The 23,588-nt window shown below is 41.8% G+C and overlaps 1 protein-coding gene across 17 annotated transcripts in view; it reads left to right on the forward strand.

The window, feature by feature from the left end:
* Positions 1-23,588, forward strand: part of MAGI2 (membrane associated guanylate kinase, WW and PDZ domain containing 2) — a 598,965-nt gene that overhangs the window by 395,488 nt on the left and 179,889 nt on the right. For 11 of the 17 annotated variants that reach the window (XM_081927615.1, XM_081927614.1, XM_081927613.1 and 8 more), the window contains one exon: positions 20,181-20,261. The exons of the other annotated variants lie outside the window; for them this stretch is intronic. In XM_081927615.1, coding sequence (XP_081783741.1) covers positions 20,181-20,261 — 81 coding nt within the window. The remainder of the gene's footprint in view (positions 1-20,180; positions 20,262-23,588) is intronic. 17 annotated transcript variants of the gene reach the window in all.

Genomic DNA, 23,588 nt, shown 5'->3' on the forward strand with positions numbered 1-23,588 from the left:
TGCAGAAAGCTCCACTAAATTGTCCATGGCAGTTGGCCATCCAGCCTCTGCTTAAAAATCTCCAATGAAGGAGAGTCCTCCTGAAGGAGTCCTTTCCACTGCTGAACAGCTCTTACCATCAGAAAGTTCTTCCTTTAAGGGGTGTTCATCCTCTTAAACTATTTTAACCTGTTTGTGCGGGGGCGGGGGGCGGGGGGCGGGGAGAACAGTATATTCACAAGATTAATGAGAAAATAAGATGAGCTTGAAATAAACAGCAAGGGTTTTTGTTTTTTAATTTGCTTTCTTAATAAATATTAAACCGAGTGGAAAACAATGAAAGCCAAATTATTTCATTCAAAACATGGATTTAGGGACCAAACATGCCTAAGTTATAGAATATGCCAGGTAGTTTCATTTTTTTGCTATTGTTATCATTCACTTTGTTTCTACATTATCCTGAATGAGGTGGTTGCCGCCTCCCTTCTCTGTCATTTCTCCCATGCCACTTTGGAGATGTATAGATTGTCTGCCCAAGCAGTTTGTACAGCGGAGGAATTGAGGGTGGAGGCATAGGCGAGGCAAAGTGCATTTCGTGGGCAGAGGTTTCCCCCCCACATCAGCTTTCTATAAAAACAGTGGCTCCTTGTACATTAATTCTTCCATGCTAAACATAAACAACTTCTCTGGATGGCATTGCTCCCCCTTGATGACATCCTCCCCAGACTGCCTGTCACTTACAGCAGGTTGCATGGTGGGGTACATCACTGTGAAGCTTCAGGAGCCCCATATTCTTCACATGAGCACATTTCTATGTTCATTAATGTACAATGGAATTTGGTGTGACGGTATGAAGACTAAATGGCAATATACCTCAGGCCACACATAGTTTTGAATCCCTGACAAATTATTTTCCTAATCTTGAGTAGAACACAAAGTAAGTGAACCCTAATTCAATTCTGTTTATTTTTTATCCTCCAAAACGGGTCAGCAACCTAAGGCCCATGGGCCGGAAGCAGCCTACAGAGGTCGTTTGGCCAGCCCCTGAACCGAGATACCCACTCGTGCGCTGCGCTAAACCAGCGCAGTGCGACGACTCGCTTCCGTGGTGCCAAAAATCGTGTCTGCACAGGTGCAGATGCTGAAAACCACAGGCACTCACACGCAAACGTGATCCGGCCCATGGAGGGATCTCTGCGGGGCCGATCCGATCCAGGCAAGATGAACCTTGCTGACCCCTGCTCCAAAACATGCCTTCTAAATGCCACAATGCATGAGAGGTTTAACATAGAAGACTTTTATGATCCTATTCTTGACGTTGTGTCCAAGCCAATCTTAATTATTATTACTCCATCTCTTCTAGGAATATTTCACAAAAGCTCTTTGAACCTTACTCACTAGTGGAATGGGAGTGGCATGCTTCATAGTGCAATAAAAAGATGGTTTTCGCTGAAAATTAAACCAAAAAACCTGATGGGTCATTGGTGGGCTTTGTGAATTTATGCCAGACAACATTTTGTTCTTTGTATGTATCCGTATGCCTTTGTATGTCTGAGCATAAATATATTGCTATTGGGACAACAATTGACTAAAGATTGTAATGCACAGTTAGAGTATACTGTATAGAGAGTTTGTTTAATACTCAGTTTTGTGATTATGAAATAGACATGTGCAGCCATCCTAACCGGCACAGTAGCTATGGATTTTATCATCAGATAATGGAACACCAACACTAAACACACAAAATTTATTGTAAGAAGAAATCACAGCCTTGGTTATTTTGTTTTCTCTTCTTTGGCCCAGGAGATGGGCGCTAGGTTGCCATTCACTTGGTTTTCACTTTGCTAGATGTTGCAAAGGACCAATGGCCTTCTTAATTTCTACGATGAAAAGGGAAACCAATATATATTCCTTTTGTTGAGCATTTCTACTCTTTTGCCAAGACATATAAAGGCCAGGAAGTAGTGTTGTGTTATTTGTGAGGGAAAAACTGCATGATTCTGTTCTCCAGGGATCAGAGGTAGAACAATATTGTGCATGTGTGGGCTTCTCTCTGTATTTTTCGCTTTGGAATGAGCGCCCAAATAAGTTGCTTGGCAAGACTATTGTCATTTAGCAGGCATGCAGAGAAAAGTTCTATTGACAAAATTTGCCACATCCATAGTAGTTACTAAGCCCTTATATTGAGGTGCCTGGGAGGGGACACTGGCCATTTGGAATAACTCTAAATTTGTGCCCATCTGAGAGGGATCTCAAACCAACAACTGATCTTTGGCACCTTATATTCACTAATGGCCAGCCAATAAACCTAGTGAAGAGGCATCATGCTCAATAAAACATCTAACCTAGCCTCTCACACTGGAGAGTCAGTGTGGTGTAGTGGTTAGGAGTGGTAGACTTGTAATCTGGTGAACCGGGTTTGCGTCTCCACTCCTCCACATGCAGCTGCTGGGTGACCTTGGGCCAGTCACACTTCTTTAAAGTCTCTCAGCCTCATCTCACAGAGTGTTTGTTGTGGGGGAGGAAGGGAAAGGAGAATGTTAGCTGCTTTGAGACTCCTTCGGGTAGTGATAAAGCGGGATATCAAATCCAAACTACTACTACTACTACTACTACTACTACTACTCCTCCTCCTCTTCTTCTTCTTCTTCTTCTTCTTCTTCTTCTTCTTCTTCTTCTTCTTCTTCTTCTTCTTCTTCTTCTTCTCAGTCTGAGCAACCAGATGTACTGAGTAGCAACACCAGCTCTGCCTCACGTGCATTGCATTATACATACTTCACCTCACCTTTCCTTTTCCTCGAACCTGCCCTGCCGTGTCTCACCATGATCCATCTCACTTTATCTTTCCAATCTTGTGTCGGAGCTCCAGCCTGTCCATGACCACACTTCCTTCTTCTTATCAACATGGTTGTTGCCTTGTATATTGCCATCTCGGCCTCATGCCAGATAGGCTCCTACAATCCTGCAAATGAAGAATGTTGTACTTGATTCAAATCAATATGTGGCATTTAACGCTCACCATTCCACTCCATTTTCTCTGAGTCCTGTGGCTGCCATCTTTAAGCACAGCCTGAAACCCCTTTTGTATGGACATATGTAGTGAACAAGGAAAAGCTTCATCTGCTCAGTTCATGTCTTTCACTTACACTTTTTTCAGCATAAAAGGTCAATAGAAGCAGGGTGGCTTCCTAAACTCCCATAGATGTTCAGTAGATGCAAACAAACACAATAATTCCCACCATTTTCCATTCACAGATAACTCTGTCATCAACAGGGCAGCATTTTATAGGGCATACCCCCTACAAAATTTCACAGATTTAACATGGAGTGATCTAAATGTGTAAATGAGGGTTAAAACTGAGACCCGGGGTTTTTCTCCTATGCTGACTGGAAGCGCCTTAAGACCTGCTACTGGATCATGATGGATTTTAACGGCTCTTTCAGTCATTTTAGGAGAAAAGCCTCTGGTCTCTGTTTCAATCTTCATTTACACGTTTGGATAAGTTTTTGACACATAATGATCCAGCTCTTTCCTAGAGATGCTCTGTTTTAGGACAGCTGCTTTGAGGTCCTTGACAGACTGTCCAGGAAAACGGAATTTCCCCCCAATGTATTTTTATCTGCTTTTATTATCAGATTTATGTGTATTCCACCTTTTTCCTATACATAGGCCAGTCTGGCCTTGATTAGATATCACGTATTTGACATTTGCAGAGGTACAACACATTAGCACTTTGAGTGTAGTAGATGTAAGTGCGGAAAGATTTTTCCTGGTATTTTTGCCCCTGTATCAACTGATGGCCTGGAGAGAATAAATGAAGTGCCAGCCCAGGCTAAGTATCTTGCCTTGTTGTTCAATCAACCTGAGCACTAGAATAAATATCAAGGAGAGAAGGCAGGGAGCCCTGCTTCTAGTTTGCCCTAGCAAGTGAATCTCAGGAGTATAAGGAAGCTGCAGTAAAATATATCAATGCATATAACTGCCACACACAAACACAAAACCCTAGTCAAATCAAGGGGAAAGAAACAGCTCAGGCCATTAGTGGCATTCTGCTTGTTCCTCATCTTCATAAGAGTTTTTCTGGAGGTTGTACTTACTATAACCTGAAAATAATTAACAGCAAAAAATATTACTCTGCAATGCCAATATATAAAATCTGAGCCAAAGACGCTTACTGACCTCAATGAAACATTTTAAAAAATGTATTTTTATTAGGTTTTCAGAAAAATACAATGAAATACAGTAGGACCCAACTATACCCACAGTGGAAATCTGAATACAGTTTAGGCAGGGGATTTTCTCAGCAGAAATGTAGCACACCTTTTTTCTAGTTCTTTTCCATTACAAACACTTAAGGCCTGTTTTAAAAATCATCTCAGGCCTGATCCTATAGATTGTTATCAAACACCTGATGCAAACAGTCAAAATGATAGCTGTCTCCTTGCTTTTGTCAGAAACCACATGTTTTCAGACATTTAAGCATTTACCTCGGAGGCACACGGACAAAGAGAAACACATTTCCATAATGTGCAAAGCAGTTCTGAAGTATTAGCCTTCTCAGTGCACCTCAAGTAAACTGGGACACAACTGACACCTTTAAAAACCCGTATTTACAGACACACACACTTTAGCAACCCTTGTTGAACACTTTACATGTTGGTATTTGGTGATGTATAAGAGCTCTGTTTCAAATCCAAATGGAACACCTATTGGCTTCTTACACTGTGAGAGAACTGCCTTTTAAAATGTTGCTTAGATGTTTTGGCCGGTAATTCTTAAGAAACTTACAAACCTTTGTGGTAGAACAAAAAAGCAGAACTTTGCCTTGACAGGGCACCCAAACCAAGGATGCTAATCTCTTTAAATACAACTCAGTGACCCATGAGCCAGTACATGATTTCTTCTGGCTAATTGGGAATGTACGGTATTCACAAACTCACGTTTGTTTTGTGATGTGAAAGGCTCACATTTTTGTCAAATTCAGGCAGGAGCTTAGTGAACTGTGGGACTCGGCATCTGGGAGTTTCTGAATATTTTATCTGAAGTAATGAGGAAGATCATGTGATGCGGAATCAAAGCAACTGCTGGAGAGAGAGCCAGCTGGGTGCAGCAGTTGTCTATCAAATAGGTACTGGATTTTGTCTCTGTGGAAAAATTAGAGAACATAATGAACAAAATTAGAAAACCTGTGGAGTAGCCTCCGTGGGTACCCATTAGTAGAAAAGAAAAGAAGAATTGATTTTATTAGAGTAAAATTTGTGGAAGTTCATTATTTCTTTATTCTAAAGCTGGGTGGGGAATCTGTGGCCAGAGGGCCACATTTGACTCTCAACTGAATTCTGTGTGAGTGGCAAGGACGATTGATCAGGAATCCATCAGATTGCATAAATCCCTCCAGGCAGACCATCTCCATGCCTTACCATACCCTCCAACATTTCTTTGATGAAAATAGGGACATCCTAAGGAAAAGCAGGATATTTCGGGATCAAATCAGAACCGGGACAGCTTCTCTAAATAAGGGACATCCCTTAAAAATAAGGGCACTTGGAGGGTCTGCCTTCCAGAGTGGAGTAGCTGTATTCAACCCAGACCTCACCACATCTAGGGTTACTGATCTGCTCTGGAGCAAAGACCAGGTTGAGGGTATGTCTGGCCACATGGGTCAGGGGTGAAGGGGTTCCCCATTCCAATTTTTGGCCTTCCCTCCACTGTCTTTTGCCTTGCACACTACCAGTATCATTATTTCAGCAACATAGTCATGAGACTGTCCTAACCACAGAGGGAAACTGGGAAAGTGCCCTGGGGTGCCAAGATGTCAGGGGAGCCTGCCTCAGCTACAGAAATGTTTTTGCAGGAAGAACAAATGCCTACACTTGCAGGAAACAAGCAGAGTGGTGAAAGACTAAGACCCAAAAAGCATAAGGGGAAATTGGTGCTGAAGCACCTGCAGTTTGGGGAGAAATAGATAGAATGATTGCTGAGTCCATTCCAGTTTCTGTAGGCCACACCAGTGATTTGACACAGAGAAACAAAGCTAGTCCACTCTCTACCAAAACTTTGTATGGTGGAATGACTTTCTTCTACTCTCCTAGGTATGGTTGTATATCTTCAGAAAAAGGACTTAAGTCTCGGAACCTTTTGAACTACATTTTCATCTCTTCCCCCAAAGAGAGCTTATTCTAGCTCAAAACACGCTTGAATTCCAGATTTAGCAATACATTCCATTCTGCACCTATTCCGTTTTAATCTCCTAAGGAAAGTATGCACCCTCTTCTGAAAATAAAGCCGATTAAAAGTCCTCGGCAATGAAATTTATGTGATCTCATTAGAATTCCTGTAGGTGGCAACAGAAAAGTCTACATCTAATATATCAGGCATTTCGCCTGAGAAGTTTACACTTCATTCCACTTTCTCTACATATATCCAAGCAAATATCCCTTCCTCTTGATGTATTTATAAGCAGCTGGGGTTTCTTCCGTGTCTGACAACTTACCAGAACTGCCATATGGCAACGCCATTTAAATGCTCCAGAAAGATGGTCCAAATGGCAATAACTACCATTTCATTCTTTGTTAACATAATTAAATAATGCAGGTTTCCAGTTTCTGTCACTCTGAATCTGTACACAGCAGGAAAAGACATAATCAAGCTCCCGCAACAGTACCAGGATTCATTCCCCCTTCCATCCTTTGTTCCACCACAAGGATAACAACGTTTTTTTTTGTCTCTCCAACTTCACAACTAGAAAAAGATCACTTGTGATGCTAATACATTTGTTCTCTTAAAAATAGAAACAGGTACAAATATTATTTCACCGTTGATGTATGCTTGCCATTATCTTTATTTGTTTGAGTTTTTAGATATGTTGTAAGCCGCCCAGAGTGGCTTACAATATGTTGTTGTTGTTTCCAACCAAAGAGTTATCAGGAATTTGTTTATTTTTTTTACTAACTGGTTTTACTGGCAAACTTCAGTATTTTCTAAATAACTTAGGTCACTACCAGCCTGACCTCTGGTTAGTCATGTCATTGTGGCTTCTCAGGAGGTAGATGGAAGGAGGAGGCAGCAGCAAGGCTGGTGTGGTGTAAAGACACCAGCAGAGCCAGTCTAGCATTCCTGCTGGTGCACGTGCACTGTGCTGAATTCTCACTTTCCCTTCTACCTCTCAGTAAGCAGCACCAGCACAACTAACCACCCACTTGCTTTTGCAGTTGCCGTTCATTATGTTTTTATCATGGGGAATGCTTTCATGGAACAGCAACTATGTCATTAGATTTCACTTTTTGAAAGATTATGCTACAAAAAAATTGTTAGTTTTTTAAGGTGCCGTAAGCCTTTTTCCTGGTAAGTAGTTTAATGTTTCACTATGAAAAAAATGATCAAATGGATATTGAACCTAGCTACAACCTTTTTCTACTCAAGAATGCTCTAGTGGCATTTAACTCTTTTTGTAGGATTACATATTATTATCTGTTAAGATATATAACTGCCCAATGAAAAGAAACAGTTTGATGTGCAATGCTCTTTAAAATGTATTATATTCATGACACAAAATCAATGCAAAAGGCCAAACTGCATTAATAACATTTTCACAGCAATATAGAGCACTTAGACATCGTTTCAGTACAATTTTCGTTTTTATGATAATATATGTGATGAGAAAAAGATAGAAAATAACTTGTAAACCCTGCCATTAAAATTAAAGGAAACAACAGGACCAATGTACATTTTATATCATAAAAATCATCATCCCAAAAAAGGGTTTTAGATTTACTTTGGGATATAGCTAAGTTTAGTTTCCCCACATACATTGTTGTTTATGTAAATGTGTTTACATTCACTTTCGTGTTTACATATGAAGCCCCCAAACAGCTTGCAACCATAGGGTTGCATCCAGAGCTAGTGGAAGCAGAAGGAAGCCTTGTAGAAGGAGATGTCCCACTGACTTTTCTTCTTCATTCCCCTGTGACCCTCCCAAGCCCCTTCTCAGAAGCAGGGAACCCTTGACAACAATATGAGATGGAGACCAGGGGTCTCCTGGAGGAGTGGGAAATTGTCCAAAAGTGGGTGCAAAGCACCTTTCATAAGCATAGGAAAACTTTGGGCACAGTTAAAGCCTTATCCATCTTCAACCCACTGCAGACTTGTACTTGTACGTAAGTTCCAAGTCAAATATGCAATAGCATGATAGACAAATGCAAGAAAGGTGTTCTGGGTTGCACTAATTTGAGCCACATATTCTGGGCATGTCCAAAAATCAGGCATTTCTGGGCTCAAATAGTAAATGGAATTGCAAAAATCACTAGATACAAATTGCCTCCTGACCATTTAACCATTCTCTTCGGATATGTGAAAGGTGTCATTCATCCTGATGATAGAGAATAATCCTACACTTATTGACAGCTGCTCAATTGTCTATTAGTTATAAATTGGCAGACACTAATCCACCATCTATTGAATATGGGCTCCTAAGGATTTGGGATTTCGCTTACAAGGTCAAACTTACTAATATTATAAGAGCCAGGGAGGGCAGACAACAAAAAATCAATTTATACAGAAGTGGAATTTGTTTTTCTGGTATTGGGAAAATACCGGAAAACAACACAGGATGTGATGAAGATGTATGATATACTGTTGTTGTTTAGTCGTTTAGTCGTGTCCGACTCTTTGTGACCTCATGGACCAGACCACGCCAGGCACTTCTGTCTTCCACTGCCTCCCGCAGTTTGGTCAAACTCATGTTAGTAGCTTCGAGAACACTGTCCAACTGTCTCATCCTCCGTCGTCCCCTTCTCCTTGTGCCCTCCATCTTTCCCAACATCAGGGTCTTTTCCAGGGAGTCTTCTCTTCTCACGAGGTGGCCAAAGTATTGGAGCCTCAACTTCATGATCTGTCCTTCCAGTGAGCACTCAGGGCTGATTTCCTTCAGAATGGATAGGTTTGATCTTCTTGCAGTCCATGGGACTCTCAAGAGTCTCCTCCAGCACCATAATTCAAAAGCATCAATTCTTCAGCGATCAGCCTTCTTTATGGTCTTATGTTCCATGATATACTAGGAATAGCAATCTTTTTTCTCCACTTCTCTGTGTCTCACCCATCTTACAGGGGTAAAGTGGGTTGTGTTTTATCTGGATGTGTTGTGTTTTGGAAATTCTATAAATGAGTAATCCTGAATGTGTGGTTGTTGTTGCTATTTCATTACTCCATATTTCATTTCATTACTCTATTTCATTTTCCATATAATGATTGTCGTAAATATTTTTTTCTAAAAAAAGAGGGAAGGGTTATACTTTGATTTCAACATAACTTAAGGTGCACCTCTTGTCCAGTGGATTGTATCGAGGACTAATAATTGAATAATTTGCTTGGAGTTTCAGTCTTAAGATTTTTTCTTGAGCTTTTTTATATGCTCTTGATCTAGGATTCAGGGATTATCGGCTTTAAATAGTGGAGAGTTTTTTCACCACTCACTTAAGTCTTTGGGGCATCTCACATCTGGGGGTGGTCCTTCTTTTTTTGTGCTGAGGTCCTCTTTGTCTTCTTCCACATCTGTGCCGAAGTCGGAGACCCCTTTTCTTTAAGGTTCAAGCCTTTTTTAAAAAAGCATTTAATCACAATTTTACAAGGATAGCCAATCTCAAATGAAAATTCTTTCTCCCCCTCAAAAATATGAAACACGACAAGACACAGAATACTTCTGAGTCCATAAACACTGTGAAAGGCTTATATGAATAGGATTAAAATAATGTTTGTTTGGTAAGAGCTAAATATATCCCCCATTATTTTTGAAGTGGAAGAAAAATAGAATGTACTCTCCCTTCTGTTTGCGAACAGAATCAATCTTTTTAAAGCTTAAGACAAAAATAGCAAGCAAATATTATCACTTTTTGCCATTTTGAACGTGCTGACTGCCAACATAAACACAATATCATCACAACAACATTTTTCAATTTTGGTTGGCACAGAAAATTCTTGATAAAATGGAAATTAAATAACGAATCAGAACTTTCAAACAGATAACTGAAAGGTGATGGGTGTACTATTTATTAATCTTCGTGGGCACTGGAGTGCTTGTATTAGAAAATAATTTCCCAAAAAGAAGATTATTTGTTTGCACTAAACCAGTACTGGAGAATGGATTTAGGGACAAGCTCTAAGAAAGATCACATGGAGCACTAATCACAGGCTTCGCCAATGCACCTGACACCTGAGCACATCCTGGCCATGGCTGACCGCCAACTCATGCCAAGGTAGAGGCAATGGAAAGAATGCATATGCTCTGCGCAGAGTGTCATTCCCCCATGGAAATGTAGTTATAAGGACATAGGAAGCTTGCCTTATATCTAGTTAGACCACTGGTCCATCTAACTCAGTATTGTCTGTCTATTCTGACTGATAGTGGCTGTCAAGGGTTTCAGGCACAGACTTGCCTGGAAATGCCACTGACCATTTGAATGCAAATCATGTGTGTTGTACCACCAAGCTATGGCTCTTCCCTTCCTTATAAATGAAGGGCATTCCCCGAGTAAAGGAAAGTGTGTGTTTTTCCTCTCTCAAGACACTGTGAACAAATAACATATAGATTACCAGTGATTTTTTTTTTTCAAGAAATTGTACTGTCTCACACGATCTCTATCTGGTTCACATTAAAAAAAAACCACTGAGGCTACATTTGTGCATGAACACTGTCCTGGTCTGTTTGACAAAATGGCACAGCAATATGCTCTAATTCATGCTAACCAGTTGCAGTATTTACAAGCAAGCAATTTTCCCCCATACATCAGACTAGCTAATGGCTTTGAGGTTTTTGCCATTTCATTTAGGTGAAGCTTGGCTTCTGTAAGCCATTTGGAAATTTGCGCTGTGCAGGCACCTAGTTTCAGTGCACTATGTTAGTATGATGTAATTAATTTGCGCTGAGTAATTGAAATTAATTAATACATAATTACGTACTGTAGTGGCTGTTGGGGTGGGGTTCTGCTGTTTACCTGGCCTGGTAACAGAGTCACTGCAGATTACTGGGTGTTAGAGTAGCAGAGGTGAGGTGTCAACAAGGTTGGCACAGTGCAGATGCACTGGTTGGGAGTGCTAGATTGGCACTACTGGTTCATTTGCTGCCACCTTACTCATCTCTCTCTCCCTCCTGGTATTCCACGGTGACTCCCATGCTAGGAAGTCAAGTAAGCAGAGCAGCCTCAGTCCGCCAACCACTAATGCTTACATAAAAACACACAATATTATAGAGCTCAGTATTTTGGAGAGACTGTGTGGGCTCCAGTTTCAGAGGTGCTTGTCACCAGCACTACATCTTTTTTTACAACCACTCTGATCATTAGTCTCTGTGGTTGCCGAGTTCCCTGTTGCTAGTTCACATTTCCTTTGGGAACTGGTAGACCACAGAACCAACACCTTTGCCACAGAGGCCTTCTCTGGTCTGGTTTAGCTGGAGAGAGAGGTGAATGCTATCAGTAAATGGAAAACATAGGGCTCAAGGTTAAGGCAGTGTGTGGCAGAATTTAGGTGTTTCTTTGCAGTCTGTGGTAGTGATGCTGAGAAGGAGGCCCTGAATATTCCATATCCATTTTGGGAAAACATGTAGGCACTACTTCATGACACACCAACCATGTTTTCCCCAACCTTTTCATAATCTTATAGAAAGTTGAGTCTTATAGAAGACTGCTTGTGGAATGCTTCGCCCACCTCCGAAGTAGCCAGCCTTCAGACCAGTTTGCCATTTTCTGCCTAGAGATAAATGTCTCTATAGGTCTCTCCCTTCTGGATCAGCAGATGTGTCTCCTGCATCTTCAGTTTTGCCCACTTTTGGAACCGTGCACTAATTAGTCAAACCTTTTCATGCTGCATTTGGTGCTCTAATCTTTTACAGGAAAGCTTCACTCATTTGAAGAAACATGCTTTCAAAGACTAGCTTTTTTCCTTTGCATTATCATTTTAATGAAAGCATGGCTGTCAGTATTTCAAAAACCAAGTCTTGCTTACATCTCAGAAGCTGAGCTTTCCATGGCAGGCAGAGCTTGGTGTTTGTTAACTCTTCCTCATGTGTAGGCTACTGTTCTTACTGCTGCAAGTCCTTTCTGAGCACAGGGAGTGCTGGATACATTATTAAATAAATTCATCTGACCTTGTTCAGATCAGTAATTTCCAAGCCCAAATTTAGTACATTGCAGCCTTTTCTGAATGTTCAATGAATGTGATATTTCTCTTCAAATTATCATCATTGCAGGTTCCATTGAAGATACTGGCTTTAAGCTCCTTCCTTGCACTACCCTTTGCAAGTATGTGTTGGTACCCAAGGCATGTAGGAGAAGGTTAGGTTGTTCCTATTAAGTGCTCTATTCTTTTAACAGCCTTCAATTAAGCCTTGCCACTAGCAGAAAACTCATTAAATATTATTTACCTTTTAAATAAATAGGGTGACCTTGAAGTAATTAATTAAAAAGCAGTGTGACAAGGCATTATCAGAGGAAACATGGAAACAAATCCTGCAAACCTTAATTATGTTAACACTCTCTGTAGTGGTTGCTATACGAAGCACCTGTGTGGCCCTATATCACAGAAGAGCCAAACCAGAGTTTGGATTTGGATTTGATATCCCGCTTTATCACTACCCTAAGGAGTCTCAAAGCGGCTAACATTCTCCTTTCCCTTCCTCCCCCACAACAAACACTCTGTGAGGTGAGTGGGGCTGAGAGACTTCAGAGAAGTGTGACTGGCCCAAGGTCACCCAGCAGCTGCATGTGGAGGAGCGGAGACTCGAACCCGGTTCCCCAGATTACGAGACTACCGCTCTTAACCACTACACCACACTGGCTTGGCTACAGCCACTGAAATACACCATCATCTCTGGGTGCTGCCAACCTGCAGGATGACCTGGAAGTGATCTTAGAATTATAGAGTTGGAAGGTACCCTGAGGATTGTCTAGTCCATGGGTAGGCAAACTATGGCCCGGGGGCCAGATTTGGCCCAATTACCTTCTAAATCCGTCCCATGGATGGTCCAGGAATCAGCATGTTTTTACATGAGTAGAATGTGTCCTTTTATTTAAAATGCATCCCTGGGTTATTTGTGGGGCATAGGAATTCGTTCATCCCCCCCCCCATATAGTCCAGCCCCCCGCAAGGTCTGAGGGACAGTGGACCGGCCCCCTGCTGAAAAAGTTTGCTGACTCCTGGAGTCCAACCCCCTGCACTGCAGGAATATGCAGCCATCCCATATGGGGAATCAAATCCGCAAGCTTGGTGTTATCAGCATCATACTCTAACCAACTGCCATGGCTCAAATGGAGGAACCGTAGCGGCAGTCAAGATCAGTCTAGATTACATTCCATGTGGGTGATCTTAAAGTGATGGGCTTTGGCAATGAAGTAGACAGCAAGAAGTGGGTGCAACTGTTGAGACATCATGTAGTAATGGAGCCCACCACTCTCAGTGTGGTGTAGTGGTTCGGAGCAGTGGACTCGTAATCTGGTGAACCAGATTCGATTCCCTGCTCCTCCACATGCAGCTGCTGGGTGACCTTGGGCTAGTCACACTTCTCTGAAGTCCCTCAGCCCCACTCACCTCACAGAGTGTTTGTTGTGGGGGAGGAAGAGAAAGGAGATTGTGAGCCGCTTTGAGACTCCTTCGGGTAGTGATAAAGCGGGATATCAAATCCAAACTCTTCACCCAAATGCAGAAGATCTGGCTACCAATTGTGGATCCCACCTATGCATACATGCTATAACCACTACCACCAAAATGAGGTGGTTTTTTGCATGAGGTAAAACTTTGACACTTAGAGACTCAGGTAGAAGTTGAACAAATAAAAATTGATAAAACAAAGGATGTGTCAAGAGATAATGTTATTTCAGAAAACAGTTAACTTATTAATAATTTTACTAAATCTAGTGAATGTTACAGGTTTCTAAACGAGGTAGTAAATGCTTGGCTTCTTTTAACCTTCAGTTACTTATTTTGAGTTAGATGTTACAGGTGTCTAGACAGGACAGTAAATGTTCAGCTTATTTCCAGCTATTTCACTTCAGTTCCTTAACTTAGTTGTTGCATAGGTATTATGCCTTAAGACTTTGGTTCTCAAGCAAGGTGGCACTTTCTGTCTGTTTCCCAACCATATATCAATCACACGTGTGAAGTCTTTTGAAAAGTATAACAGACCAAGGGATTCAGCACACCATCCCTTAACTGGTTTAGGAGTCTTCTCTTTTAGAAGACCTCTGCTCTCCGGACTGAAATGAGACACAAGTAGACTGTATCCACACAGCTTCTCCTTGCTCAGACTCAGCCTTCCAGGTAACTCCCGTCTCAAAACTCTCCCAAGATACTAAACACTGTCTTCCAATCTAAGCTCAGAGTCCGTTACAGATGCGTAAAAGAAAATCACCCAGGATAGGTCAGAAACAGAAGAATCAATGGCCCTCCCAGAGGAGGCAGGAGCCCTTCAGCTTTGCTTCACTGGGCCTATGTGGGAACTGCAAGTCACTGTCACTTCAGACAGACCCAGTTAGTCTGCAGGCAAATTCTTCCTGGCCCAAAATACAGTGTCCAAAGAACTTCCATAACAAGGTCTCACATACAGGTCTGCAGGCCGAAGTCGGGCTCAGGGTGGCTAAGATCAGATATATAACATTAGTATAAAATCAAACATTAATTAAATTACCTCCTTAGATGGCTTTCCGCAGGGTTAGGGGTGGGAATAGTAAGTGCTCATCAGCCCAACTGATTACGCTGATCTTATATGGGCCTGTGAGAATGCTGGGAGGCCTCTTTCATATTAGTTCTTATACAAAAGAAAAGGGGAGTCAGGCTGAGCCCTGACCTAAGGCCTGGTGGAACAACTCCCATCTTGCAGGCCCTGTGGATAGATGTCAAATCCCACAGGGCCCTGATCTCTTGTGGCAGAGCATTCCACCAGGCCAAAAAGCCCCTGGCCCTGGTCAAGGCCAGGCTAATATCTGAGGCCTGGGATTTCCAAGGTGTTATTATTTGCAGACTGTAAGGTCCTCCATGGGGCATACCAGGAGGAGTCAGTCCCGTAGGTACAAGGGTCCTAGGCTGTATAGGGCTTTAAAGGTTAAAACCAGCACCTTAAAACTGATCCTGTACTCCACCGGGAGCCAGTGCAGCTAGTATAGCACTGGCTGAATGTGATCCCATGGTGAAGACCCCATAAGGAGTCTCACCGTGGCATTCTGCACCCACTGGAGTTTCTGGGTCAGTTTAGAGGGCAGCCCCATGTAGAGTGAGTTACAATAATCAAGCCTGGAGGTGACCATCGTATGTATCACAGTGGCGAGATCAGGGCGAGAGACGTAAGGGACCAACTGCTTAGCACGGTGGATAGAAAGCCCACAGCATGGCCAGTGGAGGAGGAAGTGACCCCCTGCTAGCCATGACAAAGCCAAGCCCTCTCCAGTGTCGCCACACCAGACAGCAACTGCTGTTGTCCGCCATGTCAAAGAAAACAGGTTTCTTTAATATCACATTAAAAAAAAGTCAAACAGATACCAAATTCTGCAAATTCATACATGGCAAATACATGGTCATTTGAAATTGCCAGCAGTAGCTTGGTTTCTGGCTTACGAAGTCATCAAAGTCACCAAAAGAAAAGCCAAAATATACCCTGGTTGCTCTGCTTTCACTACACCAACATTTTGGTGACTTTGTTTACCAAAAGTAAACCATAAGTCATTCCAGTGTATTGTGAGAACAAAACTAGACCACATATGTGCTCTAAATTGATTAATATAAGAGAGTGTAACATAATTTTCCCTTAGACTATTTTATACTGTGATGTGTAATAAAAGCAAAGAGAGTAAAAACTTCATTTTCACTTTATGTTCATTCTTTTTAAAATTGCCCTATAATTGATGTTACTAGCATTGATAGTACTGTTATTTATTATTTTGCAAAACTTTTTTGTCTGTATCCCTGAATTTTTAATTGGCCACTTGAAATGAAAATGTAGATCCACAGGCAATAAAATGGAAAATTTACCTCTGAAATGGATGCCTTCGTAAAGGCATTTGAATGCTCAGAAGTGCTACTACTTGATTATCCACTGTTACTCTCCAGTCATGCTACAGGTCTACTTGGCTTCTTTGTATAAGGTTATTTATTAAGCTCTCTATGGGCTATGTGATAAATGCATAGCAAAAGCATAGCGCACCCACGCTAGTACTTTCCTTTTGTAATGCATTGAGTTTTAATGTTGTTTCTGTGTGTTTGCAAGGATTCTGTTCAATTGCAAATTTTAGCTTGGGTTATGAACTTTAAGGCAGATTATAGTGTACCCTGCTTTTGATGCAACTGCAGAATAGCTAGTGTTCTAGCCAGGGACTCTTTATTCTTTAATTGGAATATTCTGCCTATTGTCAAGGGAGAAAACAAAAGATGTTCTAGCTAGATAATGAACCAAGTTTCTACAATACAATGCATTCTAGGATAATCAGCATTTGATTATCAGTGCAGTCATTTAATATTCACTCTATTTCTGCTGGCATTTCTATTATAAAGATTGGGATCCACTGAAACATGAAATATTGGTTAAGTAAAGATTTGTGAACTTCTCCTTGCTAACCCTATGGTCAACTGAAAAGTAACATTTTCCCCTGGGTCACCAAGCCTCTATTGCAATGTTTCTCAAACTTAGGTCTCCAGCTGTTGTTCAACTACAACTCCCATCATCCCTGACCACTGGGTTCCTCAGCAAGGGACACAGCCTGAGAAGTACAGTCAGGCACAAGAAGCATAAAAAGGCTCAGCTGCCAGCAGACCTCTTGTTCACAAAAGTTTCAGACTTCGCGGGCGCTGTCCAGGGTCCTGAAAAATCCACCTCTTTTCCTTCATTACCATTAAGCAAGCTGGGATAGTATCCAAAATGGAAGTGAATAACAACTGCTATCTATAGTATAGTGATACCTCGGGTTAGGGACGCGGGTGGCGCTGTGGGTTAAACCACAGAGCCTAGGGCTTGCCGATCAGAAGGTTGGCGGTTCGAATCTCCGTGACGGGGTGAGCTCCCATTGCTCGGTCCCTGCTCCTGCCAACCTAGCAGTTCGAAAGCATGTCAAAGTGCAAGTAGATAAATAGGTACCGCTCTGGTGGGCAGGAAAACGGTGTTTCCGTACGCTGCTCTGGTTCGCCAGAAGTGGCTTAGTCCTGCTGGCCACATGACCCGGAAGCTATACGCCGGCTCCCTCAGCCAATAAAGCGAGATGAGCGCACAACCCCAGAGTCGGACACAACTGGACCTAATGGTCAGGGGTACCTTTACCTTTACCTCGGATTAAGTACTTAATTTGTTCCGGAGGTCCGTTCTTAACCTGAAACTGTTCTTAACCTGAAGCACCACTTTAGCTAATGGGGCCTCCAGCTGCCGCTGTGCCGCCGGAGCACGGTTTCTGTTCTCATCCTGAAGCAAAGTTCTTAACCCAAGGTACTATTTCTGGGTTAGCAGAGTCTGTAACCTGAAGCGTATGTAACCTGAAGTGTATGTAACCTGAGGTACCACTGTACTAGCTACCGTGAGTGCTCTAGGAAAAACCTGTTAATGCAATGTATCCTTTTCAGCACTGTGATGTATATCACCTTCTACTACATAGGAGTGCCCTACAGGCAGGGGCATAGGAAGGGCTGTGGGGGGTGCAGGCCTCCCTGGGTATCATCCCTGAGGGGGGGACAAAATGGCACACCGTAGAGGGTGGCACTTAATGCGGGGCCTGGCCTGCAGCGCGCCCAAGCCACGTGTTTCTCCTAGGAGTGATGTGATGGCTTGGGTCCCTGCACTGCCCAAAACAGCAGCATGGAGCTTGCGTCCGCCAAGGGCAGCTTGCCACGGTGCCCCCATGCGCAAATCGCTGCCCTGCCCCCGTGAGCGGCTCGCCCTGTCCCGCCACTCTGGGTGCTAGAGCAGCTAGCTATGGCCCTGCCTCCAGGGCTGGAGCGTAAGGGAATTATGGCCAGATTCAACCAGTTGGCTGCACTGCTCCCCCACCCTGATTCACCACATTACCCTGGTAGGGATGGGAGCAGTACATGAGGAAGGTGTTGGGGGTGGGAGTGTTTGAATACTAAATGAGTTTGCTTTCTTTATGGGTGCAAGGGACAAATAATATTTATTTCTTAAAATTTATTTCTCACCCTTCCACCCTGAAGGGTGTCCAGAGCATCTAGTAACATAACATCTGATAAAACCATATAGAATGATTAAAGGAAAAGATTCAAAGAAATACAGTACTGAAATGTCCCTGTCCCCTTCCAAAGGCCTAGACCAGGGCTGCCCAAACTTTTTTCAAAGAGGGCCAGATTTGATGACGTGAACATGAGTGAGGGCCGACCAAAGTTGTTGAGTTGTTGACCTTTCTTTAGGACTGAAGTTGTTGAGTTTGGATTGGAGTTGTTGGGCTTTTTTAAAAGGATTTTACTCAAAGGTGCTGAGGGAGGGATTATTCCAAAGTTGTTGAGCTTTTTTTAGGATATAGAGCTTTTTCGGGGGATTTTGCCACAGGAATTAAACTGCCACAGGGGCCAGATTAAATTGACCAGAGGGCCGAATTAGGCCCCCAAAACTAACTTTGGACATGCCTGGCCCAGACAAATTCTGCCTAAAAATGGCCAAGGAGGGGGTCTTCAGTGTTCTCAGAATTGGAGTAGTGTGTTCTCCTCTGGCTGATCTACTCAACAGTTAAGCCACTTCTTGCATGGCCAGCCATGGTCATTTTCATTGATATGACTGAGGCCACACTTGCATTCCAGGAATGGCCATACCTGGAAAAACAGACAAAACTGGGCATAGGCACCCCTCACCACCAATGTACCCTGTGTTTTGAGTGACAATTGGCATCAAGGAGGACCCTTAGACAGCAGGGGTATGCTACCCCACCAGAACAGGTTAAATCCATAATTCCTTGACCAGAGAACCAGCCACTCCATCCATTCAGATTTAGGGTATTGGCCCTCCCACACCATTACACTGCACCTGAAGCTCTTGACTGATAGCTCCCAGTGGCATCATACAGATGTTGGAAAGCATATAGCAGGGATCACCAACTTGGCTCCCACAGATGCCATAGTGCCCATGGGCATTAGGTTGTGCATTTCTTTAGTTTAAATTATTTTCATTTCATTCTTTGAGAGGGACAATTGAGATTTTTTTTTTAAGGGAGTGGTGTCCTTATCCCAAGAGGAAATCCATGTGTGACTGTGGTAGTGCAGTGAGTGGTACATGTCCAAGACAGGGAGTGTGGTGTGGCTGCTTAGCATTGTTTACCTGGGACTGGGGAATGCTCTCTGTTATTAAACAGCAACAACATTGGGAGTGTTGTGGGAATTAATACTGTGTCATTTCCACAATTAGGACTTGCAGGACATATGTGATTTCCCACAGCAAGCATGTCCAGGTGGGTGAGGAAGCAACAATGAGGCCCATGACAGCCATTTCATGTTGTGCCTTGCTTCTTTTGAAGCCATTTTGTGACTGGCACTTTTAGCACTTACTCAAAATTTCCCCACTGGTCCAAAAATGCTTGGTGACCCTTGTAGAGATTTTTTTTTAGTTCCATTATATGCAACATAAACTCTGCCAACTCTTATTTGTTCCAGGTATCTGTCTCTCTTTTTTATATGTGACTTGAATATAAGATTGGTTCTTCTGTTTTAGATAGTCATGAATTAGTTCTTCTTTTATTTGGAAAGTTTGGTCCTTTGACATTAACTGAAAACATCTTCAAGGAATTTGTGGTTATTATTCATACGCTATAAGAAGAGAAAGAGAACTGATAAAATACAACTACCTATTATCCTGTTGATCTTTAAGAGTAAATGTCATTGCTGTTGGACAGAGTTGTTAAAGGAAAATCAAAATAATTGTTATCTTTGTAGGTGTATATTTTAAGTCCTTTATGGCTGATCCTATGCATCATTGCCTGGAAGTTACAGTGAACTCAGTGGGAGTTACCTCTAAACAGACCTACATAGGATTGATCTTCATAGGTCTAAGCACTTGTTGAGTCTCCTGAAATGTTTCCATTATTCCCCATATGATAGATATTTTTAACTGAAATTGAATATTCAAATTAGAATCTAGGTTTGTTAGTTAAAAATTGGAAATCCCAATCTCTGGATAAATGTAATTGAGAACTATAATGTCATGGCCCTCAGTCGTCAATTTCCTCTCCCCATACAGATCTTAATCTAATGGGTCGGATCCAAAGGTTCCCTTCTTCCGACGGAGGAAGCTTTCCTCTGACAGAGGAAGAGAATAAAGGTAATAAAGCAAAATTAACGTAATAAAGGTAACTAACATGTCTCTGGGTTTACTTAGTTTTTAACAATGCCAGCACCTATCCAGAAGGCTGATTTTTATCCCTGCCACTGCAGGGCTGTTTAAATAAAGAAATGCAATTGATACTCTTGTAAAAATGCTTCTGATCCCCTGGACACATCTGCAGCTAACAGGAGACAAGGGGAGGAGATTTTTACTGATTCCTTCTTCTCTTCTAGCCTCCCTGTGCTGGAAGGTCTCCTAAAAACCTGGAGATGATTTTCAGGAGGCACTGGGGGTGTGGGTAGAGGGTGAATTGGGGGGGGGGGAGAGACCAGCTGCCTTCTTTTCCTGTTAGTGGGGAGATTTCCACTGGATCAAAAGCCCATCTGTGAGCTCAAGGGCACCAGATGTATTCAGCCTTTTCATTCCGCCCATTCTAAAATTTAAGTAAGTAACTCTACCAAATTATTTCCTTCTACTGTTTTAGGAATCCCATGAATTCTTAAATTATGTCTTCTTGTTACATTCTGGATTATTTCTAGTTTTGCCCCTACTCTATTTAATTCTAATTTATACATACATCCTACATCCTTTTTATTTATTTGTTACCAGGATAACTGTCTCTTCCTGATAGTGAATATGTGTTTCACTTAGGTGTTCAAGATTTACCCAGTTTGCCTTCAATGAGTGTATTTTGTCCCTTATAATGTTTAATTTTCCATCTATTAGTTTACCTCTGTTTTGAAAAATAAACCCTTAATTTTGATCCTACAACCTTCCCTCTTGTTATTTGCTATCTATGATGCTTTGTGATTTATCTTGTTTCTGAATCTTCTGAATTGTTTTCTAAGTCTTAAATTCTTTTTTTCTCATTTCTTTCAAATGTTTTGGTTTTAAAATAACACCAGCCAAGATTCTCAATTCACCCACACCTCCCTACCGTGACCCCTTCCTTCCCCTTCCCTGATACTTAGCATCATTCCTCTTGGGTGTTTTCTTCCCATTTTGTGAACTTATTTTACTGTCTTAGCCCACTTTAGATATTCAACCATATGCTGGAGAAATGAGATAGCAAGGGGTCAATCAGATATGTCTGCTTAGGAAATATTTCCTTAACTTATTTTACCCTTATGTCAATGTAAATTCAATCAAATATTGCAGTTAACAGATTCGAGCTATTCTGTTTGTATACAGTCCAAAGTAAAATAATCCTTCAATACTATATAAAAGAATTAACAACTCTAATAAATCATATGTTCAATTGGTAAGAAATAACAATCCATTCAAGGAATAGTAATCATGTCAGACATCTAAATCATTTTAATAATTCAGATTAAATCCAAATAACAAAGAGTAAAAGGCAAATAATATAAGACTTCCTTTTATCCAAACATACACAAATGAAAGTTCCTACAAGATGTCAGAGTAACTGAATACAATCTTGTTTCTTCTTCATGTCCAAGTAAATAGAAGTAGAAATCTAACAAGGCTAGGAAATAACTAAGCTGTATACTATTGTTAACTTTTGAAATCTAAACACATACAAACTGGTCCAAAAAGGTGGAGAGAATAGTGGAGTCCACTCTAGATTTTATTTCTATAAAAAGAAATCCAAACAAGGGGACAAAAATAACTACTGTACTCATTCTGCTTGTTTAGATCCATGCACACAAACACAAATTAGAGGGTAGAAATAAATGCACTCTTGTTCCATCTTCGTATCCAGCTAAACAGAAAAGAAAGTCCCAATACAGTACAGAGAATGGCTAATAAAGTGATCCTAAACTCTGGTAGGGTTCATCAAGACAGAGAGGCAGATCAACTACCACATGCAAAACTGCTCTCACTTCACAGCAGCCATGGCAGAAGGTGGGGGTGCTTGGCCTGTTTGTCTTGGACATTTTATTTTAGCTGTGATAGCTCCAGGTTGGTGCAGCTGTAGAAACCAAGTGGGCTTCCTTTTGGGGAGTTGGACTACTTCAAGATCTAGCAGATCTATGGCCAGCCCTGTTCTGCCCCCAATGCTCTATTTTTGAGAGGGGACACACAAGGGGTGTTGGATCTGCCACACTACAGCAGGGACCTCCACAGTGACCTGTGTACTCAGTGCACAGTGTACTCCTTCTGCTTCTGTATAGCTAAACAAGTATAAAGAGACTTCACATAAAATGAGAGAAGCACCAGCATGCTGAGTGGACCCTAAGGCAATCATTCCATCAGCACAAGGATCTCTGCCTGCACATCATTTCAGGGGTGCGCAAAGAAGGAGAGAGAAGTCCAGTTGTGCAAAGGGAAATCTATCAATTGATCGGATTTGTTAGCAAAATACCACCCACTGTTTCACTGAATAGACAAAGATACAAATTCAAACTACCATGTGGAGACTTTTCACTTGGTTGTGATCAAACAAAACAGTAGCATACAGCTAACCGAGATAATCAATATCTTTGGTTGTTTCATCCATGTTCAGCCAGATCTCAGAGAGATAGATGTATTAGTCCAGGGGTCAGCAACCTTTTTCAGCCATGGGCCGGTCCACCGTTCCTCAGACCATGTGGTGGGCCGTACTATATTGGGGGGGGATGAACGACTTCCTATGCCCCACAAATAACCCAGAGATGCATTTTAAATAAAAGGACATGTTATCCTCATGTAAAAACACGCTGATTCCCGGACTGTCCGCGGGCCGGATTGAGAAAGTGATTGGGCCACATCCAGCCCCCAGGTCTTAGGATGCCTACCCCTGTATTAGTCTATGGCAGCAAATTGTCTTGTAGCACATATTTTTTGAGCACATTTATTTTGTGAACATAGGCTTCTGTTGATCCCATTATTATTCACTAGTCTTAGACAGTGGAAGACAGGAGTGTCTAGCGTGCTCTAGTCCATGGGGTCACAAAGAGTCGGACATGACTAAACAACAACAAAACTCCTACAATATTTGCCTCAAACAGTGTTTTCAAGTTTTGACTTAGTCTCAATAGGTTACATCCTTCCAAACGCAGACTTTTATTTTAAAGAATGGGGAAATTATAAAGATGTATTGATGGTTGTTCAGTATCAAACTGGGACCAGGGAAGTTCTAAACACAAAAGCATGCTTCAATATGCCATAGAAACCTCAGTTAACTTTCTTCCTATGCAATATTTTGGACAATGAAAATGGCAACTATATGGTACAGCTGAAGTACTTCTTTTCTTTAGTTTTGAGAAGTTGTATTATTCTGAAATAAGGAGTGTTTGTTTTGCTTTCATTGACCCTCTGCAATAAGATATAATCTTTGAAATCAAGTTATGCCATACAGACTTCACAAAGTTTGCCAGAGAT

This window comes from Podarcis melisellensis (assembly GCF_964234715.1).
Source record: "Podarcis melisellensis genome assembly, chromosome: 10".
NCBI lineage: Eukaryota > Metazoa > Chordata > Lepidosauria > Squamata > Lacertidae > Podarcis > Podarcis melisellensis.